General features: G+C 37.9%; 2 protein-coding genes across 6 annotated transcripts in view; both read right to left on the bottom strand.

Moving 5' to 3' along the window:
• Nucleotides 1–5,485: 5,485 nt before the first annotated feature.
• On the bottom strand, nucleotides 5,486–22,621 carry s100v2 (S100 calcium binding protein V2). Its single transcript, XM_062047532.1, has 3 exons — nucleotides 22,458–22,621; nucleotides 18,658–18,789; nucleotides 5,486–6,412 (listed from the first exon to the last, which is right to left on the bottom strand). The coding sequence occupies exons 1-3, from the start codon at nucleotides 22,464–22,466 to the stop codon at nucleotides 6,242–6,244; spliced, it is 312 nt and encodes a 103-aa protein (XP_061903516.1). The 5' UTR covers nucleotides 22,467–22,621; the 3' UTR covers nucleotides 5,486–6,241.
• thap7 (THAP domain containing 7) overlaps nucleotides 22,474–26,255 on the bottom strand; it is a 21,619-nt gene continuing 17,837 nt past the window's right edge. For 3 of the 5 annotated variants that reach the window (XM_062047526.1, XM_062047530.1, XM_062047529.1), the window contains exon 6: nucleotides 22,474–22,606. The gene's annotated coding sequence lies outside the window, so the exon portion shown is untranslated. Of the gene's footprint in view, nucleotides 22,607–25,516; nucleotides 25,593–26,255 lie in introns of all 5 variants that reach the window. The other 2 variants (XM_062047528.1, XM_062047527.1) reach the window with 2 other exon arrangements.

The following is a 26,255-nucleotide window of genomic DNA, read 5'->3' as shown; positions in this document are numbered from 1 at the left end:
TGTTTTCCATCTTCCTGTGCAGAGGCCTCCGATGTTTGATTCCACAATTAAGGTCAGCCTGTCCAATTAGAATGAGGTCCAATTAAAACGCAGTACGGATGAGCGGTCTTCATCCGACGGTCGGTGCGATCCAGCGTTGAAACTGGACTTGTACAGAATTAGAGAGGGAAAGGCGCGAGGGAGCGTAAGATGGCTAATGAGAAGAAAAGCAGATTGGGAGAGGATTAGCTCGCGGTGACCTGAAAACAGCCACGCGGTAAGGAGGCGGACGCCTCTCGCGGCGTCAAACGTGAAGCTGCTGCGAGAAGAAGAACATGGCCGACATCTCTATGGTGATGCGTTTTTTTTTTTTTTTTAAGGCCTTTTTTTCACTGACCTGCATAACAGAGGAACAAAGTCAAACAGGCAATTTTCCGCCATCTGAGGTTGTATCAAAATCATAACAGAGGCGGGATGCTGCCTGTGTGTAAGGACCAGACACACTCGCTAAGCTATATCCTTTGGCCAATCACAGAACAGCCGGAGCCTATCCCAGCTGCACTCGGGCGGAAGGCGGCGTACACCCTGGACAAGTCGCCACCTCATCGCAGGGCCAACACAGATAGACAGACAACATTCACACTCACATTCACACACTAGGGACCATTTCACAATTCAATTAATTATGGTATATTTATTTTTCCGGATTGAATTTATTGTTTGAAGATTTTATTTATTATTCCACAATTTTAATGATTTATTTATCTATTTCACGATTTTAACGAGTTGTTCAATTATTTAATGAACCTGTGTGGGATGGAGGGTCAAATGGGATAAATTAAATAAATAGATAAATCTTTAAATATTGACTTAAATGTGTCATTCATTATTATTGCCATTAAACACTTAAAAGTGGTATTTAACATGTAATAATTCAATCATTCAATTAATAATTAGGATTTCATTATTTAATGATTCATTTATTTCTTGATTTGATTAGTTATTTCACAACTTAATAAACCATTTCATGAATTAATGATATATGCAATTATTTAATCAATTATTTCACGGTTTGACTATTTCATATCACGATTTAATGATTTTATTAATTATTCAATGAACTTGTGTGTTATGGAAGGTCACAATCACTTCATTGAGATTACCTTTAATAATAAATACATCTGCAAATAATTACTTAAATGTGCCATTAATTATTTATAATTGGAATGATTTCACGAAGTAATTCATTATTTCATGATTTATTAATGTATTACATTATTTAACAATTTTATATTTTTGTTCGCGACTTAATTATTTAATGTCTTAAAGATGTATCTAATTATTTCATCAACCTGTCCGTTGGACAACATTGAATAGATACATTTAATTGATTATATTAAGAATGATTTCCTTATTTCACGTTTCGTTTCATTATTTAGTGTTTAATTTCATTGGTTCACAATTCAGTTAATTATTTCACGATTTAATTAAATATTTCATGATTTTTTTTTTTTAATTCCTTAACGATTTAAGGATTTATTTAAATATCTAATAAACCTGTGTGTAATAGGGGGACAAAGAGAATAAAATTAAATACATGAATGTAATTTTAAATAATTATTTAAATATGTAATCAATCAATTATAATTGGCATAAAATATTTAAAGCGGTATTTAATGTGTCATTGATTTATTTAATGTAAAATAAGATTCATTTATTTTATCATTCATTCAATTATTGATTTCATTTTAAATCAAACTTGAAATAATTATTTGAATATATTATTAATTAATTATATATGGAATTATTTCATGACGTATTTCGAGACTTAATTTTATATCATGTATGTTTTCACTATTTAATTATTTAAAAAAAAAAGATTTAATTGATTAGTTCACAATTTAATTATAGATTTCCTGATATAATCAGGCAATTCACAACTCAATTAGTTTATGATTTATTGATGTATTAAATACACTTTTTTGTATTTTATTCTAATTAAATAATGACACATTGAAGTAAGTAATTGAAGATGTATTTATTTATTTAATGTTGTCCAATTGGCCCCTCCATATGAAAGGGGCCTCTGGTTTAGGTAATGCGCCCCACCAGCTATAAAAAGCCAAAGTAGACATTCAAACAACCGGACATGTTCTCGACACCTTCCTTCTAATTGTAACACTATTTACTTTGCTGTGCCCTTGTGGCGCCAAACCAACCTCCTTCCTAACCTTTGCATTCCAGCAGTCTTCCTGTTTCCTTACCCGGCTGTTTGCAGACTCTGTGCAACATTGCAGAACACCTGCAAAATCTCACTGAAATCCAATACAATCCTTTTTAAATGATGAGGAAAAAATATCAAAAAGCTTTAAAATCATTTTGTATTTTTTTTGTTTTGTCTTTAGAAAAAATACAAATTATTATCATTTTCTATTTGTATTTTCAAATCGAGGGATCTCTGGTTATATTGTCTTGGAACTCACTAGAATGTGCATTATTTGCATAATGTATTATGCCGTCAAACCTGCCTATACAGAATAGCAACCAGCAGGGGAAAGAGCAAAAATGGCACTATATGCAGATTGAAAGCCATTTTAAACCAGGCACTGGAGCCATGACGAACTTACACCATGAATCTTTCATTAGTAAACACGAGTGATGTAATGGGGATTACTGGTTGAAACAGCGAGAGTAAAGAACTACTGCTTGCTGATTGGTTGAAAGTGTGTGTGTCGTACAAACGTAATTGCTGGGTTTTTTTTTGTTATTACATTTTAAAACTTAAATATTGTTAGAGGTATATTTTCCCATCTTTGAGCTAAATTGGAACACCTTAGATCAGACCTGGGCAAATGAAGGCCCGGGGGCCACATGCGGCCCGTTAAGCTTTTCAATCTGGCCCGCCGGACATTCCCAAATAATTTTTTGTAGATCTTTAAGATGGAAAGTGTAGCTGCCATTATGATGTGCAGTGATGTTTTCTAATGAGCGTAAGTCTTCAACTATACTAAGTATTTCAATGGTTGGAATCTGCGCTTTTGGATGACATACCAGTTACTATGGTAATCTAATTAGTTACTATGGTCATCTAATTAGTTACTATGGTAATCTACGTCACAGCAGCTCAGACGAGGCACCAAGCAGTGTGGGTGGGAAACGTTTCCACAGACGCGGAAGGAGATTTTCACAACAAAGTTCTAAAGCTTAGTGATGTATCAGATATATCAGATTGTAGGTGGGTTTATTTTGTACCCTTCGCGTTCATATTTCACTGCTTGTTGCATTTTTGTTGCGTTTCACTTGATTGTACAATATGTCGATCGAAAGGGGGTGTGACATTCATATTTTATCAATATTCAGTGTTTTATCGTTCATAAAAAAATAAAAATTCCATTAGTTTTTTTAAGGCGGTCTGGCATAACGTTTTTAGCATTCAATCAGACATTATTGTGAAGTTTTGTATTAGTGTTCTGAAAAATAGATATACCGGCCCCCAGACACATTTTTTTCTGTAAATGTGGCCCCCGAGTCAAAATAATTGCCCAGGCCTGCCTTAGATCATACTTGGCAACCTTGATATCTCCGAATTCGGAAAGGTTGGGGGGGGTGTTTGTCGAGGTGGGCGGGGTCGGGATTAAGGGGGAGGAGTATATTTATCACTAGAATTCACTGAAATTCACGTATTTCTTTTATATATATATATATATATATATATATATATAAAGATATATATATATATATATATATATATATATATATATACATATATATATATAAAATAAATACTTGACTTTCAGTGAATTCTAGCTATGTATATATATTTATTTTATTTTATATATATATATAAAAGAAATACTTGAATTTCAGTGTTCATTTATTTACACATATACACACACATAACACTCCTCTACTCATTGTTGTATTTGAAAGTGCGATGCTATATATATATATATATATATATATATATATATATATATATATATATATATATATATATATATATATATATATATATATATATATATATATATATATATAAAATAAATACTTGACTTTCAGTGAATTCTAGCTATGTATGTATATATTAATTTTATTAGATATATATATATATATATATATATATATATATATATATATATATATATAGTGTTCATTTATTTACACACATAACACTCCTCTACTCATTGTTGTATTTGAAAGTGCAATGCTTTGCAGCCAGTAGCACAGCCTTTGAAGGAGCATAGGTATGGGCAGCATCAGTGAAATTTAACTTGCAGGAAAGGAGTGAGTTTAGGGTTGAATTGTCCACCCTCGTTCTATTCTCTGTCACTATCTTTCTAACCATGCTCAACACCCTCTCTGATGACTTGCAAGCGTACTCCTTCTTCTTACTCGTCGTCGCCATGACTGCCTCTTCTTCGTTCATCTGCTTCGTCTCCTTCTTGTTGCGTGTGCAGCTGTGCACTCTCCAAAAGCCGTAGATATTATAACGTGACTGGGCCGGCACGCTGTCCTCACTCAGGTCCACATGACCCTGGAGGGGGCGTGCCTTGTTGTCCGGCTGGAAATTGGGAGAAATTAGGGAGAATGGTTGTCCCGGGAGATTTTCGGGAGAGGCACTGAAATTCGCGAGTCTCCCGGAAAATTCGGGAGTGTTGGCAAGTATGACTTAGATCAGGGGTGTCAAACACATTTTAGTTTGAGGGCCACATGGAGAAAAATTTACTCCCAAGTAGGCAGGACTGGTAAAATCACGGCACGATAACTTAGAAATAAAGACAACTTCAGACTGTTTTCTTTGTTTAAAAATAGAACAAGCACATTCTAAAAAAATTACAAATCATAATGTTGGTTTTTTTTACACTTACATGTTGCGGTTAATAATTTATTTGTCGTGATTTATATTTTCGGAATAAATTATGTGATAATGTCAACTCATTGGTGTTAATTTTCAACATATAAAGATAAAAAATAATATCAAAATCAAATTACAGGATATTAATTATGTAGTTTGCTAATTTTCCTCGACCGGTGCACTAACGTAATGTGGTTTATTTTATTTGTTTGCATATGTAGCATAATCTACAAAGATACAAAGAATTGCTATTGCGACATCTAGTGGACACATTTAGAACAGCAGTTTCTTTCATTCAAAAATTTCCGCTCATTTTTATACTTAGCAAACTCATCCCCTTGTTCGTTGGCCGTACGTTTGACACCCCTGCCTTAGAAGTTACTAGCTTTGGCCCTTCGTTTTGCTCGAAGAGACAAACACAATGAGCTCACCCTGTTTCTTATCTATACACGCACACACACACACACACACACACACACATTATTATCTTTACTTTTAATGGTGTCACGATGTACCAGGTGAGGGAGCGAGCGTGGACAAGAATATGTGTCGGCTGAGCTCACGCGCCAAGTTAACTTTCGGTTTCGATCTCGGCCCAGACGGAAAGAAACAAACAATTCACATTGTAAATATAGTTTATCCTATAAAGAGTAAACCAATAACAAGTGAGACGCCATCACTGCAGCACATTTTGATATTGGTGGCCGCTGTACGGAGAGGAAAAATGTAAACCGGTGCAGTTATGACGGAAGATATGTTTAATTTTTGCTATTTTTCTTTATATGCGTCATACATCATTTTTCCTATATGGTGTCACACAGTTTAGGTTACAGGGAATTACAAAATATAAATACAAAGCATTACCAAAGGGACACATTTGAGATGTTTGCAGGGAGTGTGTGTGAGATGTTTCTGCATAAAGTCAATGACAATTTACCCAGCAGGTAAATTTATTCCAAAACTGGTTTAATGTCCTCCAACTGCCAAGAAAATGCATTTAGTTGCTCATGGGGAGTAAACATAAGGCGTTGGACAACACCCTAACTATACATGAAAGGCAAAGTAAAGACAAATTTGATAGGGAAATGTGGGTTAATGATTAGCGCCCAGTGGCCTTTTGTACCCAGGAAATTGGAAATACAACATAGATAGATGCATAATGATACTTCCTGCTAAAAGTGATTGGTTTGGTCAGACATTGTACTGTTTATTTAGTGCGCTGGAAATGTTAGAACCTGTCATATAGATAGAGATGCGAGCGTATAAAAATGGAATGCCTTGCACGTGGGCGGACTAGACTTTGACATCTATTGTATTCCGACTGGGGTCTTGAAGCTCCGTGAAGGAACCTCAAGAGCTAGGGGTGTTTTTTTTTTTTGTGTGTGTGTGTGCGCCGAGGAGGGGTCTTCACAGGAGGGCGCAGCTGCACGTGGAGCCCGTGTTGCCGCTGAGGAGGCCGTGCTGCGAAGTGGCTAGATTCTGGATGAGGGTCCAGAAGTGGGAGAAGGAGACGCCCTCGCCGTCGCCGACGCCCATCTTCCGCATGATCTCGCCCAGTCCTTGTTCTGACATGAAGCCCTGTAAGGACACACCGGGAAGCCATTGTTGATGTCTTCTTCCTTTTTTTTTTTTTTTTGCAATATTTGCCAACGCACCACAGAAATGTGACATCGTGTCATGTGAGTGTAGGGGAAGTCAAAAGTGCAACGGAAACTCGAAAAAAACTCAAAATTCAGAATAATAAAAGACAAGAAGAGATATGTGGGCCTCTGTCGTGGCTGCTCAGTACAATATGGCTCAAGTGACAATAACAAATGTGCTTAACATACCGTATTTTTCGGATTATAAGTCGCTCCGGAGTATAAGTTGCACCGGCCGAAAATGCATAATAAAGAAGGAAAAAAACAGAGGTGCTCTAAATCTAACTGATTAAGAGGGCACACTGGCCCCCTTTAGGCCACCCCAGATATTTTCACTTAATCCTGAGCTTCCTCTTACGTTAAAATGCAAAACCCGTTCCAAAAATTGAGAAAATGTTTTTCTTGGTGAGAAAAAGATAAGCTAATAAATCAATCGAGGAATGATTTTATGAATCAATTTGACAAATCATTGTATCTGTTACTGTAATTATTACTATACAAAACTGAATTAATCACTCATTTTAATATGACTTTGATTAATATTAACATCACAATAAATATTTTTATAGCAATATAAGTATAAATCAATTATATTCAACAATTACTCATTTAATTTGATTGCATTTAGCTCATTTGACTCCATTTAAAGGAAACATAGTATTTTCACTATTAATAATAATTATCTTCTGTTTATTTTATTTTATTTGTATATTATTACCAAAACAGCAATAATACAAATTGATTTATTTCCTATATTAAAAAATAGATATATTTGCCAGAAAGGAAATTCAACTAATAATAATTTTAAGTAAACTGTTTTTTATTTTTATATATCTAAAAATATTGTATAATTTGTGCTTAACATACCGTATTTTTCGGATTATAAATCGGTCCGGAGTATAAATTGCACCGGCCGAAATTGCATAATAAAGAAGGAAAAAAACATATATACGCATTTTTGGGGGAAATTTATTTGATAAAATCAAACACCAAGAATAGACATTTGAAAGACAATTTAAAATGTCTAAAGAATAGTGAACAACAGGCTGAATAAGTGTACGTCGTATGAGGCATAAATAACCAACTGAGAACGTGCCTGGTATGTTAACGTAACATATTATGGTAAGAGTCATTCAAATAACTATAACATATAGAACATGCTATACGTTTACCAAACAATCTGACATATTTCACTACTTCCAGCTTGTAACCTGCAGTACCGTATTTTTCGGACTATAAGTCGCAGTTTTTTTCATAGTTTGGCCGGGGGTGCGACTTATACTCAGGAGCGACTTGTGTGTGAAATTATTAACACATTACCGTAAAATATCAAATAATATTATTTAGCTCATTCACGTAAGAGACTAGACGTATAAGATTTCATGGGATTTAGCGATTAGGAGTGACAGATTGTTTGGTAAACGTATAGCATGTTCTATATGTTATAGTTATTTGAATGACTCTTACCATAATATGTTACGTTAACATACCAGGCACGTTCTCAGTTGGTTATTTATGCGTCATATAACATACACTTATTCAGCCTGTTGTTCACTATTCTTTATTTATTTTAAATTGCCTTTCAAATGTCTATTCTTGGTGTTGGGTTTTATCAAATAAATTTCCCCAAAAAATGTGACTTATACTCCAGTGCGACTTATATATGGTTTTTTCCTTCTTTATCATGTATTTTCGGCCGGTGCGCCTTATACTCCGGAGCGACTTATACTCCGAAAAATGCGGTATATGATTTCCTTTTCGGTGCCATTTTTGTTCAGCCCTTCTCAGTTTTTATAAGTTACCGCCAATGTTGACATGATCAATTTTCATAGGTACGGAAGTAGTAGCAGGTAGCATATTTTTTTTCCCACAATGCACTTCTGCCATGACCCGCCCCCCGCCAAATTTTTATTGGTTGACGTGTGTTTGTGTGACGATTGCTGATATACGTCTAGTCTCTTACGTGAATGAGCTAAATAATATTATTTGATATTTTACGGTAATGTGTTAATAATTTCACACATAAATCGCTCCAGAGTATAAAACTATGAAAAAAACTGTGATTTATAATCCGAAAAATACGGTACCTCACATTTTCCATGGGGAACTTGCCTATTTTGCCCGGCGTGCCCCTCGTTACCGTATTTTCCCCGTATTTGATCTTATATAGGGTAAAACATCTTCATTAACCCAACACATCCTGTAAACCAGCGTTTTTTTTAACCATTGTTAGGCCGCTAGCGCCCCCTAGAGGGTCGCCAGAAAAATATCCGTTTCTCAGCAGCGGTACTCAGTTGTAATACACTTTTCCACCACTTGTGGCAGTAATGACAATGTCAAACACAGTAGACGTCTGGAGCTAAAGTCATAAGCGCAAAAAATATGACTAAAGTGGTGAAGCTGTATTTTTTATTTGCACTCAAATTGTCTAGCCAGTTTAGTTAGGAAAATATATATTATGATTTTTATTTATTTTAGCACAGAATAATTGTAAGTAAATGTATTTTTAGCACCTACTTATGCAGTACATTTGATCCATATTTATTTTTGTAATCAGCCTGGCCTAAGCCTAAGGTTTATGTGTTAAATAAATAATAATCTACAAGCTTGTACTATGTATAATTAACATATAATATACAATTATTGAATGTGATTAAATTCAAGAGTGAGATTACTAATTCAGTGTTCATATTTGACTGGGCCCCGGGCCCCTCGGTAATGCACTATTTGGGCCCCAAGGTCAAAAAGGTTAAGAACCCCAACAAACAAAAAAAAAAGCAAGAAGCATGCACTTCCTGTATGCTACGCTTCCTCGCTGTGGTAAGAGGAAGTACACAAGTCCTTGCTTTGAAACGTCAATACACAGTGGCTAACTTCTTTTTACGCTTGCCATGCCTGAAAGGCGAATAAAGGCTTTAGACAGGCTAATTCCAGTTAGTTAGTTTGTTCGATCATTTTGTAACCGGATAAAACACACTTTATAGCTTCAGTGCGCTTTTAGGGACAATAGTTCATCATTCTTTTTTTCTGTAATGCAGGGGTCCCCAAACTACGGCCCACGGGCCGGATCAGGCCCCCCAGTATTAAAAATCCAGCCCACGGGAAGTCCCAATTTAAAAAAAAAAGTGTTTTAATTTTTTTTTATTTTTTTTATTTTATTTTTCCTTTCTTATCCATTTCATACCGCTTGTTACTCTCTGTGTCTCCTAGCCGCTCAGGCAAATCATATTGTCTAAAAATGAATTTTCCCATCGATAACGTGACAATGTTAAATGTTGATGAACATCAATTTTAATTGATGTTCAATGACAAAACGGATTAACTCGCTGGAATATAAAGACAATGTATATATATATATATATATATATATATATATATATATATATATATATATATATATATATATATATATATATATATATATATACAGCCAGGCCACCGGCCAAATTTTTTTAACCCAATGCGGCCCCCGAGTCAAAAAGTTTGGGGACCCCTGCTCTGTATCGTGCCAAAACTATATCCGCGTAATTACAATTACGGGCACGGCATGCGGTCTGGTTCTTATCTATTACGATTAATCGAATCAACAGAATATAAATCAAAGCTTTTTTTTTCTCAATCAAATTAACCAATTTAATGCATTGCTGAAAGGCAAGGGACGTCCAGTATTTGTTTGTACGGATAAACAAATAAAACAATAAAACATTATCCGGTTCTCAATCGCATTTCAATTCAGGGGGGGGGGGGTTGTGAAAAAATTATGTCCCCAAGGGAAGCCCAAATAGAAATTTTGAATCATCGCAGCCCTTATGACAACCATAGAACCAGAAATGGACAGCGGTACCCATAGGTGGCTGTCCTGGCTGCACTGCAAAAAGTCATTGTTCAAAAACAAGAAAAGAAAAATACAAAAATTAGGGGTATTTTATTTGAACTAAGCAAAATTATCTGCCAATAGAACAAGAAAATTCGGCTTGTTGAGATTTTCCAAAACAAGCAAAATTAGCTAACCTCAATGAACGCAAAAATACCTTAAAATAAGAATATTCTCACTAATAACAAGTGCACTTTTCTTGGTGGAAAAAAAATTAGACCTTTTTGCTCAATATGTTGAAAAATATTCTTAAATTAAGTAAATGTTAGTGCCATTATCTTGACATAATGATATGTGCTTGGCATTACATTTCTTGAAACCAGCAAACTTATACTAAAACTAATTTATTGTTCTTAATGGAAAGGCAACAAGGCAACCGCTTGTTACTCTCGGGGTCTACTAGCCGCTCAGGCAAATCATATTGTCTAAAAATGCATTTTTCCATGGATAACATGACATCATCGCGCCAAGTGCGTGCTCTTTCAGTCAATTAGTGCGCATATATGCAGCCAGGCCCCCGGCCAAATTTGTTTTTATTGTAATTTTGAAGAATTCATCTGACTGTGCATTAACTATTTCTGTTCAAAATAGTTTGAAATGTCACATGTTATGAGTACGTATTTTGTCTTGTTTCATTGAAAATAAAACAGCAAAGTCCATTTGGCTGTCATCTGTTTTAATTATGAGACACAATTGTGTCAAAGTCCAAACTTTTTTCCAAGAAGGGCCGCATACTCAGAAACCGAAGAATGTGGCGACCATTATGGTACGTTTTGTACATCAAAGATTCAATGTATGCTAAGCTATTTGGAGAAAAACGACTTAGTTTCCTTAGCTTTTGTGTTGAAGGTGGCAAAGCAAATAGTTGTAATATACCTCATTAAAGAGGAATTAATTTAGTTTTCAGAACATTTCAAGGACCAACAAAAAACTAGCTGTTGGCCGAAAATGGCCCCCGCGCCGCACTTTAGATAGGCCTGAATTAGTGTTTATCAAGTATCAATATGCAGTAGTTAACTTCTTTTTAAACTTGTATGACAGTCAAAGAGGGCTCCATTTTGTTTTTGTGGTGGTTAACACCTGTTAAAAGCTGCCTTGATGGTTTATTTGTTTCACACATGCTTATTTATTAACAAGTTACATCAAAGAACATTATGTGGTTTCATTCGCACAATTTAATATGCCTGAAAAGGAGTACAGTGGAACCTCAATTTACCAACCTCTCAATTTGTGAAATTTTCGACTACAAACTTTTGGACTGCACCAAATACACTGCAAAAAGTCAGTGTTCAAAAATAAGAATAAATTACAGCTCAAAGAGGCAAAAATGAGTGTTTTTAGTAAACTTTTGTCTTCAAGGGGGAATTGCCAACTTCCTGTTGGTTTTTGCCCAAGGATGTCAAATTATGAAATGTAGGTCTAAGTGAGACCTACATAGAGTTTTTTGTTTCATGTCTCTAAGACATTCGTACTGGGAGTTAGAGGCAGTTTTCTTCCTAAGGGGCGCTAGAGCGCAATTGTGATTTTTGGGGTTAGGTTTTTTGACTAAAGAGTTTTGTTCGCGTTTTTTTATGTGTGTGTCAAATTTGGTGAGTTTTGAAGCATGTTAAGGGGGGCAAAGTAGTGCGCAAAGCTGCGGAAGAATAATAATAATAATAATAAACCTTACAATAACAATAGGTCCTTTCGTCCCAATGCAAAAGGACTCCCTTTGGGATTCCTTTTACAATGGGCCGTACAGGCCCTAAAAATACAAAAATTAGGGGTATTTTATTTGAACTAAGCAAAATTATCTGCCAATAGAACAAGAGAATTTGGCTTGTCAAGACTTTCCAAAACAAGTAAAATTAGCTAACCTCAATGAACCCAAAAATACCTTCAAATAAGTATATTCTCACTAATAACAACTGTACTACTATATGAGTACGTATTGTCTCTTGTTTCATTGAAAATAAAACAGCAAAGTCCATTTGACTGTCATCTGTTTTAATATGAGACACAATTGTGTCAAAGTCATGATTTTTTTTCTCATGCTTGAAATAAGAAATTGTTACTTTAAAAAAGTAGTTTTATACTTTTGAGTGTTGATGACACAGCTTTACAACAGTTGATATTCTAGTTCCAAGCATGTTTTACTCAATATAGGTCATATAATCTCAGCTACAAGCTGTAATATCTTACTGAGACCATTTAGGACCAACACCCTTAAAACAAGTAAAACACTCTAACATAAAATCTGCTTAGTGAGAAGAATTATCTTATCAGACAGAAAATAAGCAAATATCACCCTTATTTGAGATATTTAATCTTACTCAGATTTCAGTTTTTGCAGTGTATGCCGCTGTGTGCAAACTATGTATCGGTTCGCGTGTGTTTCATTCATTCATTTTGTCTGCCGCTGGAAGCCTTAGGGGCGCTGCCATTTTGATGACATCACTTCCAGCGCAGTAGAGTACACATGGGGGGCGTGGTCATTTTGTAAAGGCGGCACATCCTTTTTGACGCAGTCCATTAAACGGTCGTCACTTCTCAGTGCTTCAGCATGTGTTTCTTTTCTCGCCATTCACCAAAGTTTTGTCCATTTTGCTTACTCAAATCGGCTTCGAAAAAGCCAACAAACCAGTCTGGAAAGAAGGAGGGAATGGCTGTGGACTTAGACTTAGAGAGGAGAGGGAGCCCACACACACTTCCCCTCCTCTATGCGCCTCCTCTCTTTGCCTGCCCTCCCTTTTCCACCTCGTAACGGCACTAAATACAGTATATATATTTTTTAAATGATTGTTGCAACATGGTCGTTAACGTTTTTGTATGCGTGTGCGTTGACAGTTTAGCTTGCCGTTGTTGTTGTGTTATTTTGATAATGAAGAGGTAGTTGATCCATTACCCCCTTGTTGTGTTTGTTTTATGTATTTAAAAATGCATTATAGTTAGGGATGTCCGATAATGGCTTTTTGCCGATATCCGATATTCCGATATTGTCCAATTCTTTAATTACCGATACCGATATTAACCGATACCGATATATACAGTCGTGGAATTAACACATTATTATGCCTAATTTGGACAACCAGGTATGGTGAAGATAAGGTCCTTTTTTGAAAAATGTATAAAATAAAATAAGATAAATACATTTAAAAAAAATTCTTGAATAAAAAAGAAAGTAAAACAATATAAAAACAGTTACATAGAAACTAGTAATTAATGAAAATGAGTAAAATTAACTGTTAAAGATTAGTACTATTAGTGGACCAGCAGCACGCACAATCATGTGTGCTTACGGACTGTATCCCTTGCAGACTGTATTGATCTATATTGATATATAATGTAGGAACCAGAATATTAATAACAGAAAGAAACAACCCTTTTGTGTGAATGAGTGTAAATGGGGGAGGGAGATTTTTTGGGTTGGTGCACTAATTGTAAGTGTATCTTGTGTTTTTTTAATGTTGATTTAATTAAAAAATAATAAAAAATCAAATTAATTTAAAAAAACGATACCGATAATTTCCGATATTACATTTTAAAGCATCTCTAATTATAGTGTCTTTAAAGTGTGAATTCTGTTTTTGATTGATTGATTGATTGAAACTTTTATTAGTAGATTGCACAGTACAGTACATATTCCGTACAATTGACCACTAAATGGTAACACCCGAATAAGTTTTTCAACTTGTTTAAGTCGGGGTCCACGTAAATCAATTCATGGTACAAATATACACTATCAGCATAATACAGGCATCACACAAGTTAATCATCAGAGTATATACATTGAATTATTTACAATACGGGGTGTGGGATGTGGAGGGTGGGGGGTTGGGGCAAGGGGTTAGGTTTGGTTGATATCAGCACTTCAGTCATCAACAATTGCATCATCTGAGAAAAGGGCATTGAAACGGTGTAGGTCTGACTTGGTAGGATATGTACAGCGAGCAGTGAACATAGTGAGTTCAGAAAGCATAAGAACAAGTATATACACTACCGTTCAAAAGTTTGGGGTCACCCAAACAATTTTGTGGAATAGCCTTCATTTCTAAGAACAAGAATAGACTGTCGAGTTTCCGATGAAAGTTCTCTTTTTCTGGCCATTTTGATGCTCCAGAAACTCAATCTGCTCAAAGGAAGGTCAGTTTTGTAGCTTCTGTAACGAGCTAAACTGTTTTCAGATGTGTGAACATGATTGCACAAGGGTTTTCTAATCATCAATTAACCTTCTGAGCCAATGAGCAAACACATTGTACCATTAGAACACTGGAGTGATAGTTGCTGGAAATGGGCCTCTATACACCTATGTAGATATTGCACCAAAAACCAGACATTTGCAGCTAGAATAGTCATTTACCACATTAGCAATGTATAGAATGTATTTCTTTAAAGTTAAGACTAGTTTAAAGTTATCTTCATTGAAAATGTGACCCCAAACTTTTGAACGGTAGTGTACATTTGATTATTTACAATCCGGGAGGTGGGATGTGGAGGGGGGAGGGTGTTAGTCTAAAATAGTTAGTCACTAAAATAGGGACTTTTGTCGAGGCCAGAACCAATGAATCATGTTTACATCGTTTCTTATAGGGTACTTTGCTTCACTATACAAACTTTTTGATTTACGCACCATGTTTGGGAACCAATTAAGTCCAAAAATTCAGATTCCGCTTTTTGAAGAATTTAGTAATAGCAACAGTGTTACAGACTATTTCATATTTACGGAGAAACGAGCACGTTTCCACTGTAAATGTTTTTTTTAAGAAAGGAGATCAAGTAGTGAGCAAACACAGTAACAGCAAATACGCCCGTCTCAGGTTCACAATCACCCGAGGTGACACCCCCCCTTTATGTCCAAAAAAACAAATATATCCTTGCTGCTCACAGAGGCGCCGGCAAGTCCTTGCCTGCATGCATAATCAAGCGCTCGTATCGTCCGCTGCAACAGTTAACTGTAGGAATTCAAAGCATGTGCTGTATTTATCAGGGGGCGCTGACCCTAACTGACAGAAACAGTCCAAACAAAAAAGTTCAATGTTGAAGTTAGTTTGGCATAAAAAATGTGTGCGATGAGACAACAATCATGCTGTTTAAAAAGCTTTAATCGATCGAGCTTGAAGAATGTGTTTACGCGACACAATTGGAGCAGCCATGAACACACCAATTGTCTGTCAGCTTGCTGGCTTGTGTGTGTGTGTGTGTGTTGTTGTATTTCTAGCCTTCTTGAGACATCAACAAGGAAAAGTACCTTCCATATGAGGACCGGTGAACATGTCCCAATACGAAAAACCATTGCATCTAATAGAGAGCCAAATAGTAGAGTCTGTGAACATTGCTCCAAAAGGCCTACTGAAATGAATTTTTTTTATTTAACCGGGGATAGCAGATCCATTCTATGTGTCATACTTGATCATTTCGCGATATTGCCATAATTTTGCTGAAAGGATTTAGTAGAGAACATCGACGATAAAGTTCGCAACTTTTGGTCGCTGATTAAAAAAAGCCTTGCCTGTACCGGAAGTAGCGTGACGTCACAGGTTGAAAGGCTCCTCACATTTCCCCATTGTTTACACCAGCAGCGAGAGCGATTCGGACTGAGAAAGCGACGATTACCCCATTAATTTGAGCCAGGATGAAAGATTCAAGGATGAGGAACGTGAGAGTGAAGGACTAGAGTGCAGTGCAGGACGCATCTTTTTTCGCTCTGACCGTAACTTAGGTACAAGCTGGCTCATTGGATTCCACACTCTCTCCTTTTTCTATTGTGGATCACGGATTTGTATTTTAAACCACCTCGGATACTATATCCTCTTGAAAATGAGAGTCGAGAACGCGAAATGGACATTCACAGTGACTTTTATCTCCACGACAATACATCGGCGAAGCACTTTAGCTACGGAGCTAACGTGATAGTATCGGGCTTAACTGCAGATAGAAACAAAATAAATAAGTCCCTGACTGGAAGGATAGACAGAAAATCAACAATACTATTAAACCATGGACCTGTAACTGCACGGTTAATGCTTTCCAGCCTGGCGAAGCTTAACAATGCTGTTGCTAACAACGCCATTGAAGCTAACTTAGCAACGGGACCTCACAGAGCTATGCTAAAAACATTAGCTATCCACCTACGCCAGCCAGCCCTCATCTGCTCATCAACACCCGTTCTCACCTGCGTTCCAGCGATCGACGGCACGACGAAGGACGTCACCCGATCATCCGTGCGGTCGGCGGCTGGCGTCGGATAGCGCGTCTGCTATCCAAGTCAAAGTCCTCCTGGTTGTGTTGGTGCAGCCAGCCGCTAATACACCGATCCCACCTACAACTTTCTTCTTTGCAGTCTTCATTGTTCATTAAACAAATTGCAAAAGATTCACCAACACAGATGTCCAGAATACTGTGGAATTTTGCGATGAAAACCGAGCTTTTTGTATTGGATACAATGTGTCCGAATACTTCCGTTTCAACGATTGACGTCACGCGCATACGTCATCATACATAGACGTTTTCAACCGGAAGTTTAGCGGGAAATTTAAAATTGCACTTTATAAGTTAACCCGGCCGTATTGGCATGTGTTGCAATGTTAAGATTTCATCATTGATACATAAACTATCAGACTGCGTGGTCGGTAGTAGTGGATTTCAGTAGGCCTTTAAGTCAGGATTTTTTGTTGATTTAATGTGAATACAAAAGTAAACACTGACAGGTGCAAAGGCAGCAATATATGATACAACAAGACGGCATCTAAAGAAGGACTTCCATATTCATCCCAGAAAAAACCCACCAGGTGAACAGCTGATTTTACGACTTCCGGTGCTAACGTAAGACAACCCACGTCCCATATGTGACCATAGGATGAACAAATACCCTACGGTACTAAGACTATAGTGGCCATTAACAGTTAGCTTCCACAGCTGGGTTGCCCAAAATGCTGCGAAGGGGCCATCTGGGGTCTGTGAATTCGGGACATGGGGGCGGCGGGGTTGAGTTTGGCTGGGTTGGGGGGGCGGGGTTTGGTGGTAGCGGGGGGTGTATATTGTAGCGTCCCGGAAGAGTTAGTGCTGCAAGGGATTCTGGGTATTTGTTCTGTTGTGTTTATGTTGTGTTACGGTGCGGATGTTCTCCCGAAATGTGTTTGTCATTCTTGTTTGGTGTGGGTTCACAGTGTGGCGCATATTTGTAGCAGTGTTAAAGTTGTTTATACGGCTACCCTCAGTGTGGCCTGTATGGCTGTTGATCAAGTATGCATGCATTCACTTATGTGTGTATAAAAGCCGCATATTTTATGTGACTGGGCCTGCACGCTGTTTGTATGGAGGAAAAGCGGACGTGACGACAGGTTGTAGAGGACACTAAAGGCAGTGCCTTTAAGGCACGCCCCCAATATTGTTGTCCAGGTGGAAATCGGGAGAAATTCGAGAGAATGGTTGCCCCGGGAGATTTTTGGGAGGGGCACTGAAATTGGGGAGTCTCCCGGGAAAATCGTGAGGTTTGGCAAGTATGCCTTAAGCACATTACAAAAAACAAAAGATAGAGATCTCATTTGCAACCCTGGTGGTGAAATCTATCAAAATGAGGATGGTCCCAAAAAGGAGGGATTTTTCAAATGGACTGTGTGTCGGTTTTAAAAGTGCTCCCCCTCTGGTTAAAATATGAAATAATAAGTGTGTGTAAAAATTTGAAGTGCTCCCCCTCTGACCAACATATGTAATAACAAGTGTGTGTAAGAAATTGCACAGTATGTATATATTATTAATGTTGTAAATACAAATCTTTATATATCTATAAAGGGTGGTCCTAAAGAGGTAGGCATTTTTCTCAGGTCTCAAGAAGGTAACAAATACGAGAATGTGTGTGTGTGTGTGTGTGTGTGTGTGTGTGTGTGTGTGTGTGTGTGTGTGTGTGTGTGTGTGTGTGTGTGTGTGTGTGTGTGTGTGTGTGTGTGTGTGTGTGTGTGTGTGTGATTGATTGATTGAAACTTGTATTAGTAGATTGCACAGTACAGTACATATTCCGTACAATTGACCACTAAATGGTAACACACTATATATACACTATCAGCATAATACAGTCATCATAGAAGTTAATCATCAGAGTATATACATTGTATTATTTACAATCCGGGGGGTGGGATGTGGAGGGGGTTGAGGGGGTTAGGTTAGGTTGCTATCAGCATATTTCAGTCATCATACAAGTATGTGTGTGTGTGTGTGTGTGTGTGTGCGCACGAGGCCTCCTTCCGACTGTCTTTTATGTGAATCATGCAGCCACACCCGAGCGACGAACACGCCTCAGAGGCGATACTGTACGTTCACAAGAGTGCTCTTACCTTGGCCAGGTTAGGCAGCTGAGAGGACAAAAGACCTTTGAATTCGTCCACTTTTAGCGTGCCGCTGTTGTCGGACGAGGCCGAGTGGAACTGGCTGACCAGCGTGTTGAGGGCACCTTCCAAGTTTGAGTACTGCGTAGGAGAGAAAGCACATATGCTGGAGTACGGTTGCGTAGAAGAAATGTAAAAAAATGGACGCCCACTCAGTGTTTGCCAAGAGGCTTTTCAGTTAAGACCACACGGACCAGTACCCACTGTTAACCGGCGGAACAGGTTGTCTGCAAAGTCCAGCGAGGGAAACATGGCCGCCGGAACAAGAAAACGCACCATGTATCCCATATTACCTATTATGATTATGTAATTGTCGCCCCTGGTTCGTCCATCAGTTGGTTTGCAAAACAATTCAAAAAAGTCATTACATTGTGGGGATGATCCGGATCATTTCTACGACATCACCTTAGGTTTTTGAATCCTCTTGTTCATTTCGTTCCGCAAGCTGGAAGAGTTACGACACATTTTGACGAAACTTTCAGGAAAACTTATGAAAAGGGTTAATGAACAAGTGATTACCATTTGGGGCTGATCCGGAGCATTTCTACTACGTTAACTTACGTTTATGTGTGTAGGCTAGAGACAAAGATAGTGGATGACTGACAAGGGGCTTTACTCAGTTTCTTTCATTCCGCTATAAATAACTCAAAAAGTTACAAGTGAATATTAAATCGGAAATGTCAGAAATAGGATACGGAACAAGTGATTACATTTTTGGGGCTGATTCCGATATCTTTTTCCTACGCTACCGTGCCTTAGCTACAACTTGTATGTCCCCGCCTCCACCCACAGAGACAAAGACAGCGGATGACTGACGCTCCGTTTATTTCAATCCGCAAGCTCAAAGAGTTATGAGCAACAATTTGATTAAACTTTCATGAAATGTTAGAAAAAAGGGATTATGAACAAGTGATTACATTTCGGGGCTGATCCGGATCATGTGTGGGGATGTGGACTGTTCATATTTGAAACGATACAGTACCAATTCCTTGTACCTCGGAATGGATACTCAACGGTACAAACTGTGTGTTGATAAGAATGTGTTTTTAAATAAAAAATTGTTATTGCATTATTGCAGATTATGATGACTGCCGTCCAGTTGTGTTTTATTTTCACATTTCTGAGTCCATGACGTGTTGGCTAGTCAGTTCAGTCTTTGCGGTCTAGTTTTGTTGCGCCCTAAAAAGTGCTAATACTGTAAATATTGTACTTATTACGCACCAGCTGTTTGATTGTAATGTGCATCTTGTAGTTTTCATTAACACATTTGGAGGTGTTGAAACTGCCATGTAAAATTGCTAACGATAATCAGTAGAGATGACCGATAAATGCTTTAAAATGTAATATCGGAAATTATCGGTATCATTTTTTTTTTTTATCGGTATCGTTTTTGTTTGTTTGTTTTTTTATTAAATCAACATAAAAAACACAAGATACACTTACAATTAGTGCACCAACCCAAAAAACCTCCCCACCCCCATTTACACTCATTCACAGTCATTCGCACAAAAGGGTTGTTTCTTTCTGTTATTAATATTCTGGTTCCTACATTATATATCAATATATATCAATACAGTCTGCAAGGGATACAGTCCGTAAGCACACACGATTGTGCATGCTGCTGGTCCACTAATAGTACTAACCTTTAACAGTTAATTTTACTCATTTTCATTAATTACTAGTTTCTATGTAACTGTTTTTATATTGTTTTACTTTCTTTTTTATTCAAGAAAATGTTTTTAATCTATTCATCTTATTTTATTTATTTATTTATTTTAAAAAAAGGACCTTATCTTCACCCTACCTGATTGTCCAAATTAGGCATAATAATGTGTTAATTCCACGACTGTATATATCACTATCGGTTGATATCGGTATCGGTTGATATCGGTATCAGTAATTAAAGAGTTGGACAATATCGGAATATCGGATGTCGGCAAAAAGCCATTGTCGGACATCCCTAATAATCAGTAATCAGCAAAGCCAATGTATTTTAGCATCAAGCTGGCGCATTTTTGGAAAAGTGGAGCCTTACTTCGCTTACGTTGGTAGTTTTTTGAGTCAATTTCTTTTTTGGCCTTGAAAATTGCAACATTACCTACAAGTAGTTTGGCTGAGTATGCTCTCAGTGCTGCTGGAGTGATCGCCAAGTGCCGAAGTTCAACCCAGGTACACTAAAGTGGCACCGTTGGATTTTACGTGAATCGGTAGGACCGGTAGCAAAAAAGTACAAGATTTGGCACCCATCTGTAAGTGTGTATGATTTGCAGCCCGCCTCCACCCACAGGGACAAAAACAGTGGATGAGGCTTCACTCTAATTTTTTCAATCCGCTATGGATCGCCCACAATGTTAAGAGCGAATTTTCATCTGCCTTTCAGGAAAGGTTAGACATTTTGCGTGTAATTCGGATCCCAGTCTGGATTCAGGACTTTTTTTACTATCGGGGCATAGGGCCTGGCGGAGGTCTACACTCTCCAAAGTAGCGCAACTAACCGATTAGACTCTGATACAAATGAAACCATTAAATACATTTGAAATAAGATTGACTCTATGAGAAATAATGACGTAAAACTTGAATGAAGCGATACAAAAATGTATCCTCGCTTAAAACAGAAACTTTTTATCTTTGCAGATGATGAACTACGGCCCAATTTACTCCTCAGGACCAAGCCATCAAGGTTAAAGAGATAACGGTACACTTTGTAGCAACACACTACACAAATACAAGACTTTGACACAATATCATGGCAATCAAATGTGTCGAGTATTTCAAATTACAAATACTGTAAGTGCGTTCCAATAAGCCTCCAGTGAGGCTTTCTCACAGTAAACTAATGTCCCTGCGACAGTTGCCGCCAACAAACGTGCAGTTTCCTAGCACGAGCTGCAGTTATTCCATGCATGCAAGGCAGCAGCTTTGTCAAGCAAAGAGAGAAAGAAAGAAGAAGAAAAAACACCACACCCTTGTTCTTTTAAGAATGACTGAAGCAGCACAAGCCACTGCAGGCCCTTCACCTCTGCACCGCTTTTTTTTTTTTACGGCGTGTTTTACACCTAAATATCGTAAACTGAAGCATGTGATATCGTCGTTCAAATGCTCATTGGAAGCTCTTTTTGCTGGAAAAAAAATCCTGAAAAATGACTGCACTTATTACATGGTTTGGATTGCAATCTTTTGAAATATGTTTTAGCTGTTGTTTTGTCACTTTTTAACAAAAGCCAAATGGCACTGAAGGCCCCACGGAGCACTTTATCAAAAAATTTGACAGGGTTTCGCCCATTTAATGTTCATCATTTGCACATTGGGTTGACATTAATTACCCTACAGGAGGAAAACGTGGTGGATCACGACCTCTTTTCTCACCTGTAAAGCCCCACGCGAGCCAATCACTCAGAATGCATCACATGACAACAAAAATAACGACAATATCATATCATTTTGAGTGAAACGGGTTAATGGTGAGCTGGAAAAACTTCTTCATAGGGAGGGGCCGCTGCTGCAGCGTCACCATCCACAAGTTTGTAGCCTACTTTTTTTTTTTTCATGAAGCCTTTCAAATTGGACCCTCGTCGCACTTATAAGCATGAAAGTTTAAAAAGTCGACATTTGGGAAGTTTTTCCACTTGGCCTAGGTGGAGCCTTTTAGAAAGCTAACATGCATGATTCATTTCAGGGAGTGAGGAGCATGTTAAGGAGTAGGTTTGAATAAGTCATAAAAAGGTGGCGGTAGAAAATCGGCGTCTTACCTGAGTCATGTCGACTGTTGGATCGAATGAGGCAACTTTTACTGGTCCTGCGTGTCTCTTCGTCCACTCCTCTCCCTGTGGTGTGTGTGTGTTGCAGTGTGTCTTTCTGTCAGCAGCTGGCAGCCGTCCTAGATCCTCCCTCCCTCCCTCTGCCAACACAAGAGAAGAGGGGAAAACCAGGAAGAAGTTGCTGTAAACGGCTTCACATGTGACATCGTGCAACTGGGACCGAGTTTGTGCACATCTCTGATTGGGATTTCGGCGCAGAAGTCGGTGTTAAAAGCAAGCGCCTCGGTCCTCGGCAGACAGCTCCTTTTGCGTCTTTCCACATCTGGAAAGTTTCAGTACATGTTGTTTCCATTGACGTTAAAACAAGCTGCTTTAATAGTCGCCAAACTTTTGTTTGTTTGCAGATTAGATTTTTACAAGAGTGGACTGGGAGTTTTGAAATAATAAAAAAAAAAAAAAAAGTCAAAAGATGGGGGAAGGAGGAGGAGGAGCTAGAGAAGGAAACAGGCGCAACCACATTCCTTCTATCTGGTTTTATGAGTGCAGGCCGTCAGTGGGGCGTGTGTGTGAGTGTGTGAGTGAGGGGGCGCTCCAGTTTTGGCCTAAATTAACCACAGGAATTCATTGGAGGCGAAAAAAATTTTTAGCAGCAGATGTTCAGCATTTACTCAAAGATGATGTCCTCTGGGGTGAAGGGTGTGTCACCGAATGTGATCAAAGTTAGGAGGAAGGGAGAGTGGGGTCGGGGCAGGAGGGCTAAGACAAAACAAGCTTCTACCCACTCATCCCAAAACTATCAAAAATGGGAAGGGCTTTGTCACCACACCCAATTAAAAAAAAAAGGTCACAGTGAATTGTTTTAGTATGATAACATTGCACAGAGGAGTTGCTCCTAATATGCGATAAGCTTATAGGGGACGTGGTTTGTGAAAAAATTAAATAAAAAACAAAGCAAGGTATTTTAGTGTAAAGTAGAGATGTCCGATAAATGCTTTAAAATGTAATATCGGAAATTATCGGTATCGTTTTTTTATTATCGGTATCAGTGTTGTTGTTTTTATTTTTATTTTTTTATCAAATCAACATAAAAAACACAAAATACACTTACAATTAGTGCACCAACCCAAAAAACTCCCTCCCCCCATTCACAGTCATTGACACAAAAGGGTTGTTTCTTTCTGTTATTAATATTCTGGTTCCTACATTATATATCAAAATATATCAATACAGTCTGCAGGGATACAGTCCGTAAATAAATAATGATAAATAATGATAAATGGGTTATACTTGTATAGCGCTTTTCTACCTTCAAGGTACTCAAGAGCGCTTTGACAGTATTTCCACATTCACCCATTCACACACTGATGGCGGGAGCTGCCATGCAAGGCGCTAACCAGCAGCCATCAGGGGCAAGGGTTAAGTGTCTTGCCCAAGGACACAACGGACGTGACTAGGATGGTAGAAGGTGGGGATTGAACCCCAGTAACCAGCAACCCTCCGATTGCTGGCACGGCCACTCTACCAACTTCGCCACGCCGCCGAACACATGATTGTGTGTGCTGCTGGTCCACTAATAGTACTAACCTTTACCAGTTAATTTTACTCATTTTCATTAATTACTAGTTTCTATGTAACTGTTTTTATATTGTTTTACTTTCTTTTTTATTCAAGAAAATGTTTTAAATGTATTTCTTTTATTTTATTTGATTAATTTTTTTAAAAAGGACCTTATCTTCACCATACCTGGTTGTCTAAATTAGGCATAATAATGTGTTAATTCCACGACTGTATATATCGGTATCGGTATCGGTTGATATCGGTAATTAAAGAGTTGGACAATATCGGAATATTGGATATCGGCAAAAAGTCATTATCGGACATATCTAGTGTAAAGTTCTCATACCAAGCCCAAGAATTTAGTAGGATTTGACACTAATCGCCAGAGTGCAGCTGGGATAGGCAGCTGCACGCGGTAAAAAAATGGATGGATGGATGGAAAGAATTATATTTATATAGCGCTTTTTTCTAGTGACTCAAAGCGCTTTACATAGTGAAAACCCAATATCTAAGTTACATTTAAACCAGTGTGGGTGGCACTGCGAGCAGGTGGGTAAAGTGTCTTGCCCAAGGACACAACGGCAGTGACCAGGATGGCGGAAGCGGGGATCGAACCTAGAACTCTCAAGTGGCTGGCACGGCCACTCTACCAACCGAGCTATACCGCCCCAATATATATCATTTAGCATGAATGTCTTGACACCATGGCGAAATACGCCTTTTTTTTGGTATGTTTTTAGTGCATTAGACAAAAAACCTCATTTTGGTAAATAACAAGAAAATACCCAAGTTGAACTTAAATGTGGGGCCATGCCATTTGGATCCAACGGCTTGTTTTTTTTTTTGGCATATCGTAGAACTGAAGCTAAACAAAAAAAAAAACCTGCGGTAATGGAAACAATTATGCAAAAACTGATCAGCAAAAAAACCAGTATCGGATGATATCAGCTTATATCTAAAATATTTGATACGTGTTTACTTATGCAATGCTGGACAGCAAAGTAACATCTAAATGTCCTCCAATAAACACCCAAAGTTGGTCTCCTTATATTTCATTGAAGTTGTTTACGTAGGCTACTAGGAGCTGACAATAGCACGCAGGCCAGACATGTCCTTAATTCAACTATATTGCAGTCCAAAAGGCGACATGTATTTGTCAATGTAAACAAGTCATAAATAAATATAGTTGCCACTAGGTGACGCCAAAAAACAAATGACCACTCCGCTTCAATTTAAAGACAGCATAACTCTGTTATGAGGTTAGTGTTTGTCGTAGCTACCATTTTTCTCTGGGTAATTTCACTTTGATCGACATTCCACACAACAATATAATGAAAGTGTGGCGTATACAACAATTAGTGTTGATACTGTACCACAGTAATATAGGGTAATACTCAAAGCTCTAATATCGGTAAGTCAAGAAGTTGTATCAGGACAAACGTACTAAAAAATAATAATATATTTTACATTATATATATATATTTTTTTTTTACCTTTTAACCTCTAACAGCTTCTAGGGCAGGTTTCTGTTGCAAGTGTGAGGTGAGCCAGAAGACTTTAGGGTAGGAGCTTGAAAAAAATAAAGAAAAACATGTTTGTCAAACCTGTTGAGTGAACTTTAAAGATTTATAACCACCCCCACAATATAAATATATATACACTATATTGCCAAAAGTATTTGGCCACCTGCCTTGACTCACATATGAACTTGAAGTCCCATCCCATTCCTAACCAATAGGGTTCAATATGATGTCGGTCCACCTTTTGCAGCTATTACAGCTTCAACTCTTCTGGGAAGGCTGTCCACAAGGTTGCAGAGTGTGTTTTTAGGAATTTTCGATCAAAAGCGCATTGGTGAAGTCACATCCTGATGTTGGTCGAGAAGGCCTGGCTCTCAGCCTCCGTTCTAATTCAACCCAAAGGTGTTCTATCGGGTTCAGGTCAGGACTCTGTGCAGGCCAGTCAAGTTCATCCACACCAGACTCTGTCATCCATGTCTTTATGGACCTTGCCTTGTACACTGGTGCACAGTTATGTTGGAAGAGGAAGGGTCCCGCTACTAACTGTTCTCACAAAGTTGGAAGCTTGGAATTGTCCAAAATGTTTTGGTATCCTGGAGAATTCAAAGTTCCTTTCACTGGAACTAAGGGGCCCAGCCCAACTCCTGAAAAACAACCCCACACCATAATTCCTCCTCCACCAAATGTCACATTCGGCACAATGCAGTCCGTC

The sequence above is a fragment of the Entelurus aequoreus genome, linkage group LG05 (genome assembly GCF_033978785.1).
Source record: "Entelurus aequoreus isolate RoL-2023_Sb linkage group LG05, RoL_Eaeq_v1.1, whole genome shotgun sequence".
NCBI lineage: Eukaryota > Metazoa > Chordata > Actinopteri > Syngnathiformes > Syngnathidae > Entelurus > Entelurus aequoreus.
This window is presented reverse-complemented; position numbering and strand designations above follow the sequence as displayed.

Excerpts from the sequence above, each read along its gene's own strand:
- s100v2 (XM_062047532.1), bottom strand. Across the intron at positions 6,413-18,657 it reads AGCTGCCTAACCTGGCCAAG|GGCTTCATGTCAGAACAAGG; the intron begins GTAAGAGCACTC and ends GTGTCCTTACAG.